General features: G+C 44.5%; 1 protein-coding gene across 2 annotated transcripts; it reads right to left on the bottom strand.

Moving 5' to 3' along the window:
• Window positions 1-11769: 11769 nt before the first annotated feature.
• On the bottom strand, window positions 11770-21589 carry pdik1l (PDLIM1 interacting kinase 1 like). 2 transcript variants are annotated; one of them, XM_087835137.1, is made up of 3 exons: window positions 21438-21589; window positions 17098-17393; window positions 11770-13146 (listed from the first exon to the last, which is right to left on the bottom strand). In XM_087835137.1, the coding sequence occupies exons 2-3, from the start codon at window positions 17380-17382 to the stop codon at window positions 12406-12408; spliced, it is 1026 nt and encodes a 341-aa protein (XP_087691263.1). In that variant the 5' UTR covers window positions 17383-17393; window positions 21438-21589; the 3' UTR covers window positions 11770-12405. The 2 variants fall into 2 exon arrangements, with proteins under 2 accessions (XP_087691263.1, XP_006808653.1); XM_006808590.3 differs by lacking the exon at window positions 21438-21589 and adding an exon at window positions 20653-20662.
• Between the last annotated feature and the right edge of the window lie 1875 nt (window positions 21590-23464).

The raw sequence follows: 23464 nt of genomic DNA, 5'->3' as shown, positions 1-23464 counted from the left end.
TGCTTTGCAGATTTTCAGTCAGTTGAAGCGGGTGAAGCGGGAGGCAGAGTTTACTGAAGAATGCCTGCAGAGTAACTGACTCCAGTAACTGACTCAGAGTACAAGCCAACCAGAAAGCCCGAGTTCGCCTCATCTCAGGGTCAACAAACTCAAATCAATTTAATTCAGTTTTATTGCTGTGGTGCTAAATCACAACAAGAGTAGCCTCCAGGCACAAACTCGTAGTTATTAGCTAAGCCCGTTTCCTGCAGAAGGGTCCAGGTGATCGACCTGGCAACTAGAGAAAAACCCAGACGAAGTACGACCCCGTACACTTCAAACTGCATCCTACCAGACAGATGTACTATCAGCAGTATGGGGTGGAGGAGCAGCCTAATGAAGGCCTACTTCACTCACCTTAACATGTCTTTGGACCTCATATTACGAGTGCAGTAAACAGCTGATATATTACTTGCTTTGTTTTATCCATCCTGACTGATGACTGCATTCTTTTACTCTTTTTTGTGCCATTTATTTGTCAGGTCCAGTCTGTTAAATGTTCACCTGTCAAATAAAAACCACCAACCCTCCGAATTAGTAACTGACCTGTTCTACTTCCTGAGCCAAAGACACCTGCACACACCTACAGACACCTGCAGACACCTGCAGACACCTGCTGATACCTACAGACACCTACAGACACCTGCAGACACCTGCAGACACCTACAGACACCTACAGTGAGAAGCAGTAACATAAAGACAGGTGCAGACACCTGCAGAAACCTGCAGACACCTACAGACACCTGCAGACACCTGCAGACACCTGCAGACACCTACAGACACCTGCAGACACCTACAGACACCTACAGTGAGAAGCAGTAACATAAAGACACGTGCAGACACCTGCAGAAACCTACAGACACCTACGGTGAGAAGCAGTAACATAAAGACAGGTGCAGACACCTGCAGAAACCTGCAGACACCTGCAGACACCTACAGACACCTGCAGACAACTAAAGACACCTACAGACACCTGCAGACACCTACAGACACCTGCAGACACCTACAGACACCTGTGGACACCTACAGACACCTGCAGACAACTAAAGACACCTACAGACACCTGCAGACACCTGCAGACACCCCTACAGACACCTGCAGACACCCCTACAGACACCTGCAGACACCTGCAGAAACCTACAGTGAGAAGCAGTAACATAAAGACACGTGCAGACACCTGCAGAAACCTACAGACACCTACAGACACCTACAGACACCTGCAGACACCTACAGTGAGAAACAGTAACATAAAGACACGTGCAGACACCTGCAGACACCTGCAGACACCTACAGACACCTACAGACACCTACAGTTAGAAGCAGTAACATAAAATAACTTGCAGACACCTGCAGTGAGAAGTAGTAACATAAAGACACGTGAAGACACCTGCAGACACCTAAAGACATCTGCAGACACCTACAGACACCTGCAGACACCTACAGTTAGAAGCAGTAACATAAAATCACCTGCAGACACCTGCAGACACCTACAGTGAGAAGCAGTAACATAAAGACACGTGCAGACACCTGCAGACACCTGCGGACACCTGTGGACACCTACAGACACCCCTACAGACACCTACAGACACCTACAGACACCCGCAGACACCTGCAGACACGTACAGTGAGAAGCAGTAACATAAAGACACGTGCAGACACGTGCAGACACCCCTACAGACACCTACAGACACCTGCAAACACCTGCAGACACCTACAGACACCTACAGACACCCCTACAGACACCCACAGACACCTGCAGACACCTACAGACACCCCTACAGACACCCACAGACACCTGCAGACACCTACAGACACCTACAGACACCCCTACAGACACCCCTACAGACACCTGCAGACACCTGCGGACACCTACAGACACCTGCAGACACCTGAAGACACCTACAGACACCTGCAGACACCTACAGTGAGAAGCAGTAACATAAAGACACGTGCAGACACCTGCAGACACCCCTACAGACACCTACAGACACCTGCAGACACCTACAGACACCCCTACAGACACCTACAGACACCCCTACAGACACCCCTAGACACCTACAGACACCCCTACAAACACCTACAGACACCTATAGACACCTGCAGACACCTGCAGACACCTGCAGACACCTACAGTGAGAAGCAGTAACATAAAGACACGTGCAGACACCTGCAGACACCCCTACAGACACCTACAGACACCTGCAGACACCTACAGACACCCCTACAAACACCTACAGACACCTATAGACACCTGCAGACACCTGCAGACACCCCTACAGACACCTGCAGACACCTGCGGACACCTGCAGACACCTACAGACACCTACAGACACCTACAGACACCCCTACAAACACCTGCAGACAACTAAAGACACCTACAGACACCTACAGACACCTGCAGACACCCCTACAGACACCTACAGACACCTGCAGACACCTACAGACACCCCTACAGACACCTACAGACACCCCTACAGACACCCCTAGACACCTACAGACACCCCTACAAACACCTACAGACACCTATAGACACCTGCAGACACCTGCAGACACCTGCAGACACCTACAGTGAGAAGCAGTAACATAAAGACACGTGCAGACACCTGCAGACACCCCTACAGACACCTACAGACACCTGCAGACACCTACAGACACCCCTACAAACACCTACAGACACCTATAGACACCTGCAGACACCTGCAGACACCCCTACAGACACCTGCAGACACCTGCGGACACCTGCAGACACCTACAGACACCTACAGACACCTACAGACACCCCTACAAACACCTGCAGACAACTAAAGACACCTACAGACACCTACAGACACCTGCAGACACCCCTACAGACACCTACAGACACCTGCAGACACCTACAGACACCCCTACAGACACCTACAGACACCCCTACAGACACCCCTAGACACCTACAGACACCCCTACAAACACCTACAGACACCTATAGACACCTGCAGACACCTGCAGACACCTGCAGACACCTACAGTGAGAAGCAGTAACATAAAGACACGTGCAGACACCTGCAGACACCCCTACAGACACCTACAGACACCTGCAGACACCTACAGACACCCCTACAAACACCTACAGACACCTATAGACACCTGCAGACACCTGCAGACACCCCTACAGACACCTACAGACACCTACAGACACCCCTACAGACACCTGCAGACACTTGCGGACACCTGCAGACACCTACAGACACCTACAGACACCCCTACAGACACCTACAGACACCTACAGACACCCATAGACACCTGCAGACACCTGCAGACACCTACAGACACCCCTACAGACACCTACAGACACCCCTACAGACACCCACAGACACCTACAGACACCCCTACAGACACCTGCAGACACCTGCGGACACCTACAGACACCTGCAGACACCTGCGGACACCTACAGACACCTGCAGACACCTACAGTGAGAAGCAGTAACATAAAGACACCTGCAGACACCTGCAGACACCTGCAGACACCTACAGACACCTGCAGACACCTACAGACACCTACAGACACCCATACAGACACCTATACAGACACCTACAGACACCCCTACAGACACCTACAGACACCCCTACAGACACCTGCAGACACCTACAGACACCCCTACAAACACCTACAGACACCTGCAGACACCCCTACAGACACCTACAGACACCTGCAGACACCTACAGACACCCATACAGACACCTATACAGACACCTACAGACACCTGCAGTAACATAAAGACACGTGCAGACACCTACAGACACCTACAGACACCTACAGACACCTACAGACACCTGCAGTGAGAAGCAGTAACATAAAGACACCTGCAGAGAACTCTATAAGAGCAACTGATTAATGAGTCACTGCTCAGCACCCAGCAGGCTACAGAGGACCAAAGTCTTAACATGTAGACACACTGGGCTCTTAGGTAGGCACATTCAGCTTTCATTGATGCAATTATTATTGAACATAAACACATAAAATCACCTGCAGACACCTGCAGTGAGAAGTAGTAACATAAAGACACGTGAAGACACCTGCAGACACCTAAAGACATCTGCAGACACCTACAGACACCTGCAGACACCTGCAGACACCTACAGTTAGAAGCAGTAACATAAAATCACCTGCAGACACCTGCAGACACCTACAGTGAGAAGCAGTAACATAAAGACACCTGCAGACACCTGCAGACACCTACAGTTAGAAGCAGTAACATAAAATCACCTGCAGACACCAGCAGACACCTACAGTGAGAAACAGTAACATAAAGACACGTGCAGACACCTAAAGACACCTACAGACACCCCTACAGACACCTGCAGACACCTGCAGACACCTACAGTGAGAAACAGTAACATAAAGACACGTGCAGACACCTGCAGACACCTACAGACACGTGCAGACAACTAAAGACACCTACAGACACCTGCAGACACCTGCAGACACCTGTGGACACCTACAGACACCTACAGACACCTACAGTGAGAAGCAGTAACATAAAGACACCTGCAGACACCCCTACAGACACCTGCAGACACCTACAGACACCTACAGACACCCATACAGACACCTATACAGACACCTACAGACACCTACAGACACCTACAGACACCCCTACAGACACCTGCAGACACCTACAGACACCTACAGACACCCCTACAAACACCTACAGACACCTGCAGACACCCCTACAGACACCTACAGACACCTGCAGACACCTACAGACACCTACAGACACCCCTACAGACACCTACAGACACCTACAGACACCTACAGACACCCCTACAAACACCTACAGACACCTGCAGACACCCCTACAGACACCTACAGACACCTACAGACACCCATACAGACACCTATACAGACACCTACAGACACCTGCAGTAACATAAAGACACGTGCAGACACCTACAGACACCTACAGACACCTACAGACACCTGCAGTGAGAAGCAGTAACATAACATTGTCAGAGTTTTTCATTAGATAAACTCTGACAAAACTTTGGAGGATTAAGAATTATATAATGGAAATTAGGGATGCAACGATACCAATTTTTTCAAACCGATACGATACCGATACTTGGATCTGAGTACTTGCTGATACAGAGTACAAAAAAATGATACTTCTACCACACACACACACACACACACAAATACAATGAATTGGAAGACAGGTTTTATTTTATTCTCTGCCGATAAAAAATAAAATCGTAATAAAAATGACCACAAAAAAATTTCAAGTGAAAAATAAGCACTTCTGTTAAATTATTGCAGAGTCTCCACATTGTAATTTAACAAAATATCACTGAACTATTGGCACTGTCTCGAGCTTTCAGAATAATAAATAAACACTTCTGTTTGGAATAAAATAAATACAAATTAGGTTTGAGAATAAAATAAACTTTTAAATTATTGCAGAGTGTCCATATTGTAAACAAACAAACAAAATAATTATTATTAAATAAATAATAAAATATAAAAAATTATAAAATAAATAATAAATAAAATAATAATTGGCTAAAAACTACAACAGAAATGACAAGCCACCCTCTGATTAATGAAATAAGTTGGTATCGGTTAACTTTTACGAGTATGAGTACACACACATTTTACAGTATCGGCCCCGATACCTGATACCAGTATCGGTATCGGTGCATCTCTAATGGGAATTATAACCACAGACTGTATGAAAGGTGAGCATCATAACACCATCTTAGTTTGGAGCCAAGACCCTGAGGACACTACAATCATAAAGCAGCTGATTTTAGACTGACTGAGGTTCCAGATGAAAATAGTTATCAGATCCATAACTCCTAACCCTTTACCTGTACCACATGAGGAAAAAGGTGAAGTGAAAGTATCTGTGCTCTTATGCTGAGTCCCGATCACAGGCAAATTCTCAGGGTTGGCTTCTGTGGTCAGACCAGAGTAAAGGAGCACATCTTCCTCACACGGTGTTTACTGTAGTCAGACGTGATGCTTCTAATCCTGCCAACAGTATCCAGTCTCATGTCGTTTGTTCAAAGACCTTTATTATGAAAATTCACCTTTCTTCTGAGCAGTTCCTGTCACTTACCTTGAATCCACATTGATAAAATGAACTGTTGCAACCACCTGGATGATCACTGACGCAAAACCGTGTTTCAGAATAAAAGCACCACTGAAGCAAAACCACATTCAGTTTGGTTTAAACTTTAAACGAGTTCATTTTTATTAAAAATCCATTGGTTCAACAGTGATTGACAGCTGTTGTTTCACATGTGAAACTCAACTCAGTTTCTTCAAAGTATCTTACAATGACATGAAAGCAAGAACTGTGCGTACAGATGAGTGAGAGCAGGAAAACTGAAACTCTGTAAATGAAATAAGCGCAGTCCTGATCCAGGACTCGCAGTGCTGACTTCAGTCACCGAGCGGCACGCACGATTTGTTTTGAGAAAGGTTAAACTGGCAGGTTTCCATTCCAGCCAAAATGCCCGCTTCTTTCCACGAGTACAAACGATACCAGCATCGATCAGCTGTGTGTGCTGAGGCCAGCATTTTAATGTTAGACCAGCCTAAAGTCGTCCACTCTGAAAATGACTACATGTTGAAATCACAGGTCAGAACCTGAAAGCTTCCAATTAAAGTTTACAAAGACCAAGAAAAGATGTGAAAGATTTCAGATCTAAATCTTTGGGGTATCGAACCTGGAGCTCTTCCTGTACTGCGGGACAAGCGAACTCCATAAACCTCGTGTCTGCTCTGTATCCATGTTCATTGTTTTATTAAACTACATTTTGTCATTTTTCCAGGATGAACGCATCCTCAAAAACTTATGTTAACTAAAGGCAGTTGGCGTGATTGGTGTAAGGGGCATTTTTATATCCACACATGGAAAGTGGAAATCCCACTGAGCAGGTTCCCCCGTTATCCAACACACAACAGGACAGCACAGACAACAGCAAAGGTCAGGACTAGGGATGCACCGATACCGATACCGATACTGGCATCGGGTATCGGGGCCGATACTGTAAAATGTGTGTGAACTCATACTCATAAAAGTTAACCGATACCATGAACCGATACCAACTTATTTCATTAATCAGAGGGTGGCTTGTCATTTCTGTTGTAGTTTTTTAGATTGGCCACTAGGGGGCCAATTATTATTTTATTTATTATTTATTTTATAATTTTTTATATTTTATTATTTATTTAATAATAATTATTTTGTTTGTTTATTTACAATATGGACACTCTGCAATAATTTAAAAGTTTATTTTATTCTCAAACCTAATTTGTATTTATTTTATTCCAAACAGAAGTGTTTATTTATTATTCTGAAAGCTCGAGACAGCGCCAATAGTTCAGTGATATTTTGTTAAATTACTATGTGGAGACTCTGCAATAATTTAACAGAAGTGCTTATTTTTCACTTGAAATTTTTTTGTGGTCATTTTTATTAAGATTTTATTTTTTATCGGCAGAGAATAAAATAAAACCTGTCTTCCAATTCATTGTATTTGTGTGTGTGTGTGTGTGTGTGTGTGTGTGTGTGTGTGTGTGTGGTAGAAGTATCGTTTTTTTGTACTCTGTATCGGCAAGTACTCAGATCCAAGTATCGGTATCGTATCGGTTTGAAAAAATTGGTATCGTTGCATCCCTAGTCAGGACCTATTGTTGCTGTGGTTCTGTTGAACTGTGACTGATTCAGGACGCACCGAGACTGGATTACAATCTAGAGTTAGCATTAGCAGCGAATTAGCCGCTAGCGTGGAGCTACGTGAGCTGTGCTGACAACGACTCACACAATCATGACACCTTGGCTCGCACTGTAACGAGCTCTAAACACGCCACCACTGTTGGATTTATAGCAAGTGATCTGCTCTGTTAGACAAGACGAAAGTCAACTCTGTGATTACGCCATTATTGGAGCTTGTCCCTTTAGGGTTGGGGGGTGAGGACCTCCAGGGCTGGAGGGCCGGTGTCCTGCAGGGTTTAGATCTCACGCTGGGTCAACACACCTGAATCACATGATGAGTTCATTAGCAGGCCTCTGGAGAACTTCAGGACATGTTGAGGAGGTCATTTAGCCGTTTAAACCAGCTGTTGGATCAAGGACATGTTAAACCTGCAGGACACCGGCCCTCCAGGCCTGGAGTTGCCCACATCTGCTTTAGGGGATGCTAGAAAGTTGTCAGTATGTGTTAGCATCACTGAGCACAAGTCTCTCTCACTGTCTGTTGAGCTTTTTTAAGCCCACTCAGTAACGGACATGTCTGAGACTTCGAAGCAGTGCTTGGTATGAGCATCATTGTCCAAAGGTTTGGAACAAAAAGAAGCTGTTACGGTTTCTCTTATCATTTACTCCCCTTGTGCCAGGAGAACGTTTGGCTTCTCCAGCTCTTCACTGTTTCTGAATGAGAAAAATAAAATTCAATCACAACGGATGAAACTGAATCTCATATACACGGCTCTCCACCATCACGTGAACCTCAGCTTTATCGGCCGTCGACGAGGCGTTTAGCATTTACACGAGCGCACCCCTGCTGAACGTGACCCGTGTTGTATTTCAGCTTTTGCTTACACAAAACCACAAACAACAGGCCAATGACGTACATACATTATCACTAGCACACCGACTGTATTAACCTGTAAGTATATCACATCTTTTCAATGATTGAAGGAAAGCAGTGCTGAATCAAGAGCTGAAGGAAAACTGAAGTCATCACAGCAAATTTACATGTCAAACCAATCCAGCTCTTGAAAACAGAGCACACTCAGTCAAATGTACATAAACCTCGTTCGCCTGTACAGTATTTACACATGTGCAAAGGAAATGAACATCAAAAATCGAAGGTGAATAACCCAGACCAAGCATTAGTTTGGCAAACGCCTCTCGACCAGAAACGACTCCCTAAACAGCCACATGAGAGATTTGAGTCCCAACGCAGGCAAAGGAAACGTCGCCCGAGTATCGTAATACTGATTCTGTGGTATTGCTGGTTGTACCAAAAGCACAGCAGGCTCACGAGACGCTGTGCATCTCAACCACATACTCTGCCAATGAGGTGTTTGAGTGCAATATCAGTGAGGTCACTCTAGTGTCGAAATGACGGCAAGGCTGATGTCATCCGCACGATGCCAGTGAATAAAGCTATCAGAGCTAAAAACATGGGGGAATGAATGGGGGAGCTGTGAGCTAACAAAGACATTTATGTTTGTGAGTTTTTACTGTTTTCATTTAAAATATGTCAAAGTACACACATTATGTATAACCTGAAAGGCAAAAGGGGTCCCAGGCATGATCCTGTGCCGAGCGCTGCAGCTTAATAGGCTTAGATTAGCCTGTCAGGAGCATGAAGAGCAGGATTACTGTGAGAGCCAGAGGACAGGAGGCAGTGACACAGTGAGAGCAGATCAGGTTAAACACATACAAAACACAAGAGCTTTACACGTCAAAGAGAACAGAGAAGATGCTCTGGCTCACGGAGGATGGCGTGTGCTGATGCTCTTGTCTTTCCTGATGATGAGCTGCAGCGTGCGTAACTAACAACCGCCTGGAAAACAAATACCTGCGAGATTATCAGCCTGCAGCACACACTGCAGGAGGTCGTCACGAACCATGTTAACGTGCTTTGCTCCATTCGTCCCTTTTACACATCAGGTGTGAACATGTGTGAACACTTGTGTCACCGCTCTTAAACAGCTGTAACTGGACATTATTGATTTTTCTACCCAACACAGTCTGACTGCACCACACAGTTCAGAGTCCTGTCTTTGTGAAGGATCATTCAGATTTATTATTCCTACTGGGTATGATAGCACTATGCACACTGAACAATGATCATATTAAAGTAAGAACAACAGTAGTCACTCTCATTAGTGATGTCCCAACAATCCAACTCCTCTGGAAGTAGAGCTGCCACAAACCATTATTTTGATAGTCGACTAATCAGATCATCATCCATTGGACGTAAAACGTACAGCTTATTGCACCAGCAGCATCTGCTCTTATATAACTAACATTAGCTTACAGCTTTAAGTGTTTAAGGTGCTAACTAACAATAAAGACAAGATGATAGTTTATTAAATTTTAATGACATTTGCAGATTGTTTCGGTGAAGTTTAATAAACTCCTTGCTATCTAAAATATAACAGGACACCGGAGTAAATTCTCGAGCATCTCACACTTCTGATAATCAGCTGTCTGCTTGATGTTTATTCAGCTGTGTAAAAACTATAACTTTAATCTCAGCCAAACCGATTTACTCAGGAACAAATAAAATACTAAAAAAGCCAAACAATAACATTTTAAGTTATCTAAGTGACTTATATATCATGTTTAACCTGAGTAGTGAAAGACGGCGGTGGGTTTGAAAACGATTAGCGGGAGTCCGGTGTTCTCACGGCTCTAGTTAGCCTAGCCCCCGGCTAGCTATCGAGCTAGCGGGTAACAGACGTCTCCGAAAACGTCGGAGCGCTTTTGAAAATATGTGGTGTCTTGATAAACTGAGCAGATATTTGAGGTTTACACAGCTACATTCTCGCCTGAAAATATGTTAAACGTTTATTTTGTGACCCAGAAAGAATAATAAGAGTAATATTAAAACTAACTAGCTGCCGCCATTGTTGGAAACTGAGCTGGGCTGCGCTATGAATTCTGGGACACAGCTTCTTCTTCTTTGGGGTTTAACGGCAGCTGGCATCCTTGTACATGCAGTGCTGCCATCTTCTGTTTCAGTCCGTTATTACACTCTTAAATCCTACTACTTATTCCTGCGTCTTTTGGGATCTTACAAAGCTTCAAACGACGCGTCGACTATTAAATCAAACGTCGACGATTTTGATAGTCGACTAATCGTGGCAGCCCTATTTGGAAGTTTGCCAACTCCTTAATCACAAAGTCGCCTTTATGAGGGTAAAACTGGAGACCAGAGCCTCTATGATTACAGGCTGGAACAATATCGTACAGATCAGGGCTTCACCAGTGATAACTATTTAATAAAGAAGCACTAAGGCGATTTCCCAACTCTCTGATATTGAAAACATTTGTATCACGTTATTATTTCATGGTAGTTTTAAGGTGTATCACATTAATATTAAACTTCAGCTACAAGATTTATACAAGCGTCTTTTGGTGATGCATCTACGTGACTTTGGTCGGCTTCAGCAGCCTGCAGTGCTGCACTTGCTGACATAATTAGGAGTAGACACCAGAGGCCACAAACTGGTCAGCAGTCGAGCCTAACTGGACTGTTTTCAGCTGGCCACCTATGACCAGTAACCAGCTGTTAAACCTCAGATATACGAGATTCTCTGCTGACCATCTTGTGCCTCATGTTGCAAAGATATTAAACATATTAAAAACAGCGTCTTACTCCGTCAGCAGTCTTTCTTATCTGACCTGAAATGACAGAAACTCAGTCTAAAGGGGCTTCGGTGAGAACAGTGTTCAGACTGGAACAAACGTGTAATAAACCTGAATGATCCTTTGTCTGCCTCACCACCTGGATGATGTGCTTGGGGCTAGAAGTATTTCTGTGTTTAAGGCTGTATGTTAATAACAGGGACCGCTCTCCATCATTATACATTCTGATCATCCGGCCAGGGGTGTGTCTGCGACTGGCCGGCCTATCTTACAGTTTGCAAAGGGGAGGAACCCCCAACCACGAGCCCCTGCTGGCTGGACACTTGCTGATAAAGAAAAAAAGTCCTCCACCCATGTTACTAATATGTAAGCACCAAAGTTTTTATTTCCCCCACAATGAGCAGAACGTCCCTCAACAGCGAGCTTTTGTCTTCAAACGCCATCGAGCTGTACGCCATTAATACCTGAGCGTTCAGGGCTTGTTTGTATTTGAGTCCAATCTTCGTGTAAATTGTGACGTGTTTCACGTCAGGTCCTGTCAAACCCACAAACAACTTTACAGCAGCGCGATGAGGTGGCTGGATGCAGCATCGGCCCTTTGGGTGAATGTGAGCACACAAAACACAAAAATCACAGGATCACGTCTCATATTGCATTTAGTTAGCACCGAGGTTTGGGTGGCATTTGAAGACAAAGGCTTCGACTGTCTGAAAGCAGGAGTTTCTAAGGTCGCGTTGCTCTTCCATCGTGCTTCACTGACAGATGAAATGAGGAAGTGGAAGCTGTGGTTAGCCTGAGACTGTGACACCTCCCCCCTTCGATATAAAGTCGTAGACCGTGGGTGATTGAACAGTGGCTAAAGGATAATCAATATTACAACCAATGCCTTAGTAAAAAACAGGAACTCCCCATCATGTGACCATCGTTGTTAACAGCAGCTGATGAGATGTTTGCGTGTGCTTTGCGGCCGAGTTTGTGGTGACGTTTGCTCGTCAATCACGTGTCCCAGTCGAGCTCTCTGCACGCGATACGGACCAGTCTGAGCTCCAGTTCGAAGGCGTCGGGCCGCTCCTGAGGGTTGGCCGACAGCATCTCCCTGATCAGCTGCTTCATGTGGCTGTTCATGCTCTTTTTCCGGGCAGGGATCAGCAGCTCCATCTTTGGGTTCTCTAACAGGGCCTCTCCCAGCGGCACGATCTCCGAGCCCTGCTGCACGTAGCTCCCCAGCAGCTCCTTCTGAGTCTCCACATCCACAAAGGTGATGCGCTCCACCATGGCCCAGATGATCACCCCCAGGGCGAAGATATCGGCCTTGGCTGTGTAGTGGCCCTCCCACACCTCCGGGGCCATGTAGAAGTCCGTCCCACAAGCCGTGGACAGGAAGCACTTGTTGACGCTGGCCGGCTCCTCGGGGTTGAGCCCGGATGTAGAGCAGACCTTGCTCAGGCCGAAGTCGGCCACTTTGAGGGTGGGCTCGGACGAGCCGGCCGGCGTGCAGGCCTGGGAGATGAGGATGTTGTCTGGTTTGAGGTCACGGTGTATGATCTGGTTACGGTGCAGGAACGCCAGGGCGCTGCCCAGCTGCAGCATGAAGCTGGTGTTGGTCTTGCGGCTGGGTTTGCGAGACAGCAAGTAGGCATTCATGTCGCCGCCGTCGCAGAAGTCCATAACAAACCACAAATAGTAGGCACAGCAAGGGTCAAAGGTGATCTCGCCCTTCAAAGACGTCTCCACGAGCTGCAGAAGAAACAGAAGATGAAAAGTGCGTGTACAGAAGCAGTAACGTAACGACTGTGACAGTAGATAACACATTCATGGCGTGTCTCACCATAGAGGCTCCCTCTGGTGGCAGACGGCTGCACAACATTTAGGAAACACCAGTTTATAATTGATGCCCAATGCTGGGAGTGTGGAGCCATTCGATCATTACAGCACTCATCCCGACTATACACCAGTCCTCATTTAATCATTAGTAATTATTCAAGTCTGACTCCCTCTCACAGTATTGTAGCACGTTTATCTTAAAACAGAAATCCTCACAGGGGACGGTCGTCAGCTCTATGAAAGCAGACATTCGGCCAGTTTCCTCGTCTGGAGCATTTGGATGGTTTTTGGTTTTTTGTTGTTGTTTTGATCATTTTATTTTAAATTTTCCAAATATAACACAAAAACAAACCCAAAACAAAAGGAGACGCAAACAGGCTCCGATGCGTTACAAACAAACCAATTAATTCAAACTAGGGATGCACCGATACCGATACTGATATTGGGTATCGGGGCCGATACTGTAAAATGTGTGTGTCCTCATACTCGTAAAAGTTAACCGATACCATGAACCGATACCAATTATTTCATTAATCAGAGGGTGGCTTGTCATTTCTGTTGTAGTGTTTTAGATTGGCCACTAGGGGGCCAATTATTATTTTATTTATTATTTATTTTATAATTTTTTATATTTTATTATTTATTTAATAATAATTATTTTGTTTGTTTGTTTACAATACGGACACTCTGCAATAATTTAAAAGTTTATTTTATTCTCAAACCTAATTTGTATTTATTTTATTCCAAACAGAAGTGTTTATTTATTATTCTGAAAGCTCGAGACAGTGCCAATAGTTCAGTGATATTTTGTTAAATTACAATGTGGAGACTCTGCAATAATTTAACAGAAGTGCTGATTTTTCACTTGAAATTTTTTTGTGGTCGTTTTTATTAAGATTTTATTTTTTATCGGCAGAGAATATAATAAAACCTGTCTTCCAATTCATTGCATTTGTGTGTGTGTGTGTGTGTGTGTGTGTGTGTGTGTGTGTGGTAGAAGTATCGGTTTTTGTACTCTGTATCAGCAAGTACTCAGATCCAAGTATCGGTATCGTATCGGTTTGAAAAAATTGGTATCGTTGCATCCCTAGTTTGAGTCTAAAAAACCAACACAGGGATAAATTAATGAGCACCGAGCTTCCCTCTGACTCAGGAATAAACGGGACCTTCCCATTTGAGTCAAAAATAATAAACATTTAACTATCAAGTGCCTTTGTGTCAGTCACACTCTACAGTGTATAAATGGACTGCTTCTTAAAGAATCACCTGCAGGACACTGAGGCATGAAGTCACCTGCTGAGCAACAGTGTGACGAACACATCTATAAATAAAGACAATCACATGAATGAAAGCGAAACACCGAACCGTGTGTTTTGGTCACATCGAGTATCACATCTGAACTTGTATGACTTCTTTGATCAATGTGTGTTTAACTGGCTGAGAGGACAACGGGCGATTTCATAGTTTCACTTCTGCAGGAGCACGATTCCTTCTTCTGTAACCCCGAGGTCAGCACAGGAACTAACAGGAAGTTAAAAACAAGCAGAAGCCATTAGCAGAGCTGTGCCCTGTGACAGATGCACACAGTGACATCTGTCAAACAGAAAATACACCAAGTCTGAGATTAGCACTTCCTGTTTATCATTTACACGAGCTGTGTTCAAATTGTCGCTCGCTACATCAGCAGGCAGACTGGACCTGCACACGCTGCTTTCACAGCTGCTAGGACCACCGTCACAGCAGCGTTTGCTGCATTTATCAGTCTGTCACATCACTGTGGAGCAATTTTGCTTCATTTTTCTTTATAACATTGTTTCAGTTCATTGAGGTGTCCGGACATTTGTTTATCTGCAGCTGTCTTAAGGTCCTACCACAGTAACTGAGCCAGTCGGTGGTCACATGTTGACGTGAGGACACTGACACACCTTTATCTGTTCATGTAGTTTGTGTTTACAGTCACACTCCTGTTGTGTGGCCCAGTTTAAGCCAAAGTTAAGCTCAGGATCAGTAACATGTTTAAACAAAACGAGCATCCTGGCTAGGGATGGGTACCGGTGTCCGGTTCTGACATAAACGGTAGTAACCAGACAGAAAAGCAGCGCACATTTCAGTGCTTTATTTCCCTGAGATGTGATACACTTTGAATTCTAGCCAATCATTTCACGTTTCCGAGGATAGTAGGCGGGTCCAGGTACGTACGTTCTTTTAGAGCAGAGCTACAGATTAAAAATGCCCAAGGCGAAGCGGTCAAAGTCTGGCTGTACTTCACAGCAAAAGATGCAAACTCAGCAGCTGCAACAAGTGCTTTAAGCTGATACTGTGATGCTGTCAAAGGAGGTAACACCTCAAATCTGATGAAACACCTGGCGACGCATAGCGTTTTTTTAAAAGCAGAGAAATGCGCCGTATTTGATAGCTTGCTGCGAGACCTCACACCGAGCACATCTACTCCGGGTGTGGTGCCTGTTATCGACCCGGAGTTAGCAACATCCCCCAAAAACCCGAAGAGGAGAGTCCTGGCCCCTAGCCCTGCCAGTGTAGCAGAAATGATGAGGATGATGATGCAGCAGCAGCCGTTCTTCTCTGCGTGAGTAGCTTAATGTTGTTTGTGTGTAATTTACGTTGAGTAGGCTAACCACGTTATTACATTAATGCATGTAAGGTGAACTAGCAAACACCATCATAGCTACATGCAGCTGTCTTCTTGTTTGATGGCAGATACTCCCTTCACCCTGGCCAAAAAGGCTAAAATGACCAAAGAAAAAGTGGAAAACAGTTAAACATGAGAGGTTTTTGGACAAAGTTTGTGTTCTCCATTCTTTAAGCACCGTCACCGTTTCAAAAGTACCGGTTTGGTACTGGTATCGGATAAAACCTAAACGATACCCATCCCTAATCCTGACAACTGACCTCCAGGACACTCTGCTGTACAGAGGCGTGCACGGTCAGCTGACTGACTGCAAGATGCTCAGACTGCAGAACAGAAAGTCATCATCCTCTATTACGATACGTCGGTTTGTCCTGAACGCTGTTTGGTTTGGGCCAATCGTGGCACTACTATAGGAAATAATCTCTTGTGTGTCAAGAGGACTTTGACCTTCATATGTGCGTGTAACGTTCAATCTAAAGGCCTCAAATGGATGCACAATGCGGTCATTCACAACAACTGTATAGTTTCACTGGACGAATTCGCAGCATTTTCAAACCCAGCTCAATTTTGTGGATCCCAATAAACAATCCGACCAATCAGGTCACTGGATTTGGCAACAAGTGCGCTAATAGCTCAAGCCGCACACCTGTACTGAACAGACAACGGCGTGGAAACAGTCAAACGGCACACAGGTCAACTTTGCTGCGGCTCACTGTGAAGTGATTTGTCGGCCTCCTCAGCTGTAGCTCAAACTGACCCTCTGACATCCTGACACAGCTTCAGCTGCAGGATCAAACCAGGATATTCTCCCTGCTGCTGCGTCCTCACAGGTTCTTCCTCTTCTTATTTAGGAGCATCAGGACCAGCTCACCGGTGCTTTTATTCTTGTTCCACAGTTTATTTTCATGTAAAGCAATAACACAACAGGTGGAGAACAAGGAGCAGCTCTGACAAACTCACTGCAGTGAACAGAATTACAAGAGCACGCTTTCTCTGCTGGGTTAGTGTAGAAACACCCACAGAGAAATCACAACATCTGCTACAAACCCAGCTGTGTTTGACTCGTTTTCACTCACATTTTGACCTGATATTCTTACTACTGTTTGTTAAAATGACTGTTTTAGGACCTTACACAGTGAAGCAGTTATAAAAAGTGAAAACAAACAGGTGAACTACGCCCATCGTGACTGATCCCCCGGTTCGTGTGTTCTCACCTCAAGGTAGAGCGGCGAGCTGGAGCCGTGGTTCATCCTCTGGGCTAGCTGGTCCCGCTGCAGGATGCACTCCTCCAGGTGGATGACATTCGGGTGCTGGCTTTGGATGCTGCTGAGGGCCCAGAATTCCCGCAGGGCCAGTTCGACATTTTCCGGAGAGTGGCAGCGAATCTTCTTCACCGCCACCCTCGCCCCTGTACGCTTCACTACTGCCTCATAGACCACGCCGTAACTGCCACGCCCCACCTCCTGGATGAGTTCGTACTTCGGCTGGCTGCTTACCATCCTAGTCCTCACTGTGGAGACATATTGTGAGAGTTAAGCTCGCCCTCTGCACATCTAAAAGCGTGCTGGTATGATCCCATGGAGTGTATAACGCATGGACGCACCCAATGCAAACTCATCAGCCAAAGACAACCCCGCAGGTAATCCTCCTTTCTGATACTCGAATACCCACAAATACAAAGCAGGCTTATTGATTCCAGTGACTGAGCCCATGATTCACAGACTTTGATAGGACCACGAGTCTGTTTGCAACCACAGGTATTATTGTGTCCTGGTGGACTTCACTGTGACTCCAAAGCTACGTCCGTCTGCATCTACTAGGGGTGGGGGAAAATGGATACTGTGTAGCATGGTGATATTTTGTTTCTAATAATGTATGGATACAGGGACAGCAGAAATCGATACTTTGTTACAAAAAGGTTTTTGTGCTCTGACTTCAGAGCATGTTGATCCTTTTTCTGAGCAAGAATCCTGACATTCCTTCACTGTCCAAATGTGTTTAATAAACATGACAGTTTACTTATTTTAATTTAAGACATGTTTTATTTTAATGAAGTTTAAAACTTTTTTATTTAATGTAAAATTATATTTTGTTTTAATTTACTTTCAAATTCTTCAGTTGCTGAAGGGGCTGCATAGTTTTCATAAACTGCATAGTTCAGAATAGCTATAATTGTACCAGATGGTTGATTCAGTTAAGTTGGACTAGACTGTAATACAAACCGTTCAGTTTGTCAACAATCAAACTGAAATGAGAGAAAGACTGAGTGTGAGACTTTGATATTAGAGAAAATGAATATTGATAAAGTTTACCTTTATGTACAGAATCTGAATATCGCAAAATATTTTTAAAAATTGCAATAATATCGTATCGTGGGATGTATGGTGATTCCCACCTCTAGCATCTACCAGTGAAAACTCAGAAAGAATCGCATAGAAAAAGTAAAAGCTGCTCCCTTACTCAGCCAGAAAGCTGACTCTGTAATTGGAGAGACTGGACACACTGGAGAAGCCATTGTTCAGGATCTATGTCAGCAGACGGATTTCCCTTTGATCAATAAAGTCACTCTTGTTCTTGTTGCTGCCACAGCAGGTGGTAAATATGTTTACTGTGGGAGCTCTTCCTGCCTAACACACAAACGTTGGGTGGATGAGTTAACACAACAAACTGTGTGACAAATAAAGATCTAAACAGTTGTCAGGTGCGTCTCCTCTGAGTCTCTCTGCCCACAGTTCAACTTCACACTCTTTACCAGCAGAGTCGTGTTTCTGCTCTCTGAGGTCACCAAACCAGTTCTGTGTCTGTCTGCTGTGACTTTGCAACAGCAGAGTGATGATTTAAGACTGAAAACAACTCGGCTCACTAAAGTAAAAACAATGGAGGAATCCAAACGCTGTTTTGAATCAAAGAGCAGCAGCAATGACAAACACCGTGGGTGAGTAACATGTCCACAGTCCACAGTGAAATATTCAGGACACATTCTTGAAAGCAACAGTTTGGAGATTACATGTTTAAACTGTTTAGACCAGCGGTCCCCAACCCCCGGGCCTCGGACCGGTCCGTGAGTCGTTTGGTACCGGGCCGCGAGAGTTGAGGCTCAGGTGTGAAATGTGTGGTTTTCAGGGTTTTCAGCGTTATTTTGTTATCGTTTTTATCGTTTACTCGGTTTTCCTGGGTCTTTACACGTGTGTTATGAATAAATCTTCTTTTTTTTTTAGTTTTATTTTGTTGTATTTATCTGCGACACCTTAAAGGCCGGCCGTGAAAATATTGTCGGGCATAAACGGGTCCGTGGCACAAAAAGGTTGGAGACCGCTGGTTTAGACCACAGCTCGTGATAGTTGGTCCACATTTCTCCTCACTGCTCATATTAACGTCTGTGCTCCTGAACAGTGCTGAAGCCCGCTGAGATCACACTGTGGTCCTGGGAAGTGTGAAGCCTGGATCCTTCTCGGCTGAGACAAAGACCCTGACAGCCGGAGATGTCACAGCCAGGCTGCATGCGGGACGTGCATACTTGGTGCACTGTAATTTACATTTCTGTGAATCCACAAGGTCACAAAAAACATCAGGCGCACGACCAGCTGCGTGATGATGTCGCCCTGACCCGAGCACAGCAGGCTGTAGGACTGACAGCACCATTACCTTCATATAGACCGTCAACCAAACCATCATTTTCTGCAGTTTTCTTAGTTTAGCTGCAACAACCATTCACAGCTCAGCTTCTTAACAAAAGGCCTGACAGACAGTTCAGGTAGAAATCAAGTATCTACGAATCACCAACTACGCGAACGTTCATGTGACTGAGCTGTGACGGCAGAGGAAACGCTCCCAACGAGAAACGTTCCCGTCACTTACACCTGTGCAACATTATAACACTGCTCATATGTTTCAAGAAGACGTGACCTGAGATTGCACTGATGAGTTATCAATGCTTCATTTTTATTAATCATACAATACGTCTGATTATTGTTACTTTATAACTCAGTGGCATAGAACAGCTGACTGATGACAGGACTAAAAACAGGGACAGATTACAATCGATGTAACTACACAGTTATTACAACAGCAAACATAAAGATTACAGATATAATGTAATTGGATGACAACTGTAAGCTGTCAACAAAGTAAATAAATACTACTTTATAGCTGTTTACCCAGTGAGCTGTGAAACAGTGACGGAGGCGCCTGCAGACATCACTTTCTCTTGTTGAATAAGTGATGCAACAAAGAGTCCTACTGTGTCTCAGCAACAAGGCAGCAAATACAATTTGAATAAATAACAACATGTTATTAATATTATTATTAATACCACCATAGTAATATGGCTTAAGCGCAGCCTGTTACACACCAATATAAGTGCCCCCGCCCCTTCATTTCTCCTGTTATTAAAAAAAGCAGTTTTAACTTTCAATTAATAACAAACACACAGGAAACGTGTACAGTATTCAGTTTGTGGCGTACCCCTCTGCTGCTCCATAGTGTAAACAGGATTCAACACCATACACAACTGTTGTGTTAACGTGACACCACTACAGGGTTACCTCACCGTGCACAGGAGCTGGGTCGTAATCAGATTAGGAAGTACTTTTTTTTTTAAGTATATGTTTAAGATAAGAAAACGAAGCACAGACAACATGGACTGCAAACCATGTCAGTTGGTGTATAGAAAAACCAACTGACAAGGATTTTAAACAATAAATCCATAGTATTTGATGATATGGGCTGTTGGAATACTGTTTCAGCAATACTCGATAAGTAAAACTCACCAGTGTACAAAGTCACATGTCAATAATAGCTCAGTTATAACTCTTTCTTCTTATTATGAAGCCAACTTATGTTAGCGCTGTTTCACTTGATGGGCTGTTGCTCTTTCGACTTGGAGCACAACACAACTTAGCACTGTAACAACTCTGCCTGTTATCCCGGTATTAAACACCTGTCTACATCCCAATATTCACTGGACTAATCAGAAAACTTCATTCTAAAGGAAGGTGACAGTGACAGGTTCGGAGATGATGGATGTCTCCCAAAAGTCGGCAGCGAAAGGCTGACTCCCGGGCGGAAGGAGCGGTAGCCAGCGTGCTAAGGGGCTGATTACAAATCCACTTGACTGATTGGCTAAGAGGCTAACAGCTATCTGGCCTGCCTACTGTCAGCTAACGATGTTGTTGCTCAGCTAACGTTAGCTAATCACGTTAACCTGAGCTAACAATGAGTCCATAGATCTTCAGCACAACTGACACGTACGGTGGTACCGAGCATGTAGCTAACAAGTCCATGCCTGTTTAACGGTACCAGCACCGGGGCACAGAGGGGGCAGCGTGATAAGCACAGGGTATTGACAGTTTATTGTCCTCTGTGTGTGTGTGTGTGTGTGTGTGTGTGTGTGTGTGTGTGTGTGTGTGTGTGTGTGTGTGTGTGTGTGTGTGGCATCAGAAAAAATCCAGCCTCAAAACACACACACGCGACCCAAGTAGCTGCAGCAGACGAGACAATAGTTGATATGTAGAAGAAACAACAGTTGTCGGGCCGCGACTGTTATCAAGCTCACCTTCGAGTCGATTCTCGGGGGTTCATTTGTTGTCTTCTTTACTCTCCCTGGCAGCCATTACCGCCGCGCACGTTCTGCTCGCACAGTCAAACCAAGAAGGTTTTGTCAAACACTGGACGTGAGAGCGCGCAGCTGCTATGCAGCACAGCGCGTCAGTGGCGATAGAGGGACGACTTCCGGTCATACCCTTCAAAATAAAATTCCCGTAGATACTTTTTTATAATGGAGACTCAATAGCCAGGAGGTGGAGGAACGTTGACGGGCGAGGGTATGTTTTTCTAAACATGTTTTTATGAAAAAAATTTTAAAGTACATGCAGAGAAATAGCTGATTAGTTCTTCATTAAGTCTTGTTCAATTCAATTCAATTCAATTCAATTTTATTTATATAGCGCCAAATCACAACTACAGTCGCCTCAAGGCGCTTCATAGATACAGAGAAAAACCCAACAATCATACGACCCCCTATGAGCAGCACTTTGGCGACAGTGGGAAGGAAAAACTCCCTTTTAACAGGAAGAAACCTCCAGCAGAACCAGGCTCAGGGAGGGGCGGGGCCATCTGCTGTGATTGGTTGCATCAAAAAATTCTGCTTTGCTTTATATTCTAAGAGTTGCTTACTTGCTCTGTGTTTGGTGACTTTTGTAGTCATTTTTGTGTGGATTTTTTATTTGTTTGTTTAAAAACTTGTACTTTAGCAATTGAAATGAAATCCTGACTCAAAGATGGCAAAAGGCACGGTGTATTTTTAAAATGCTACCACATTTGATTAGCATTATTCAGTCAGTGAAATGAGAACACGGTCCTTCAAGCCTTCACACCAAATATCACTTAGTGAACAAAATGCCGTGCACACTGCAGAAGAGGATTGGGATTTGTTTACTCAGAATTCTTAAAAAACAACTTTTTTTCTGTTTCCAGTGGCACTAATCCTCTTCCATACACACCTGTACAAGTTCATGTAATCTAATGTAGTGGACCCGCTATCCAAATATCACCTGTAATTCTTTCTCAAATACAGATACTGATGCTTGGATGATAGACAAACCTATTTGCCTGATTTCAGTAACACGTTCACAGAAAACACACGATGGAAATCCTAAAACGAAACATATGAACAAACCTATACCAGCTGCCCAGTATTCATATTCTAGGGTGGACATTGTGCAATTGATATAATCGCTTCATGCGAAGAAAAATCACTACAGGTGTGATGTTTGCTTTGAGTTTGCTGACGCAGGCCGGTGCTGCAAATATAGAGGTCTCTTTGTAGATCTAAAGAAAACATATAATAGAGTAAGAGAGGCACTTTGGTACTGCAGGAGGAAGTCGGGAGTGCCAGGGAAGTATGAGGACAGCAAGACAGTAGTAAGGTGTGCAGTGGAGGTGAGAGATGTGTTCAAGGTGGACATGAGATTACAAGGATCAGCTTTGAGCCTGCCCTTGTTTGCAGTGGTGAAGAGCAGGTTGACCGATGAGGTCGGGTATGAAGGGACTATGATGTTCGCAGATGATGCTGCGATCTGAGAGGAAGAGAAGCTGGAGAGGTGGAGGGATGCTCTGGAGACAAGAATAACGAAAGTCAGGAGAAGCCAAATAAAATACATGTGTGAATAAGAGCGGGACAGGTGTGCATGACTGAGGCTTGGCCACCCATAACCCCTCTGATAGATCCTGAACACTGCAGACTGACAACATCTCACAAGAGCTGCAGTTTTGGAGATGCTTTTGAAGTTGTGTAGCATCACAACTTGGTCTGTCACAAGGATAGAGACACATAACCATTCATGTGCACATTTACATTGTCCATTTAGATTCACTAATTCACCTAACCCCATGTCTTTGGACTACGGTAGGAAGCCAGAGTATCCGTGGGGAACAATACAAAGTCCATACAAAAAGGCCCCAGTGTGGATCTGAAGCCAGGTGACGGTGGTAAACTCTGCACCACCATGCGCATGCTGCCCATAATAAATAATAAAAATGTAAAATGAATAAATACTTTAATGTATTAGACATAGAGCAACT

This window comes from Neolamprologus brichardi, chromosome 22, assembly GCF_056152115.1.
Source record: "Neolamprologus brichardi isolate AB-2024 chromosome 22, ASM5615211v1, whole genome shotgun sequence".
Classification (NCBI taxonomy): domain Eukaryota; kingdom Metazoa; phylum Chordata; class Actinopteri; order Cichliformes; family Cichlidae; genus Neolamprologus; species Neolamprologus brichardi.
Note: the sequence above shows the minus strand (reverse complement) of the source record. Positions and strands in the feature narration are given on the sequence as shown.

Bases quoted from the DNA above. Each gene is read 5' to 3' on its own strand.
- pdik1l (XM_087835137.1), bottom strand. From the start codon at position 17,382: ATGGTAAGCAGCCAGCCGAAGTACGAACTCATCCAGGAGGTGGGGCGT. The intron at 13,147-17,097 runs GTGAGAACACAC...TTTCTTCTGCAG, and splicing joins GCTCGCCGCTCTACCTTGAG to CTCGTGGAGACGTCTTTGAA.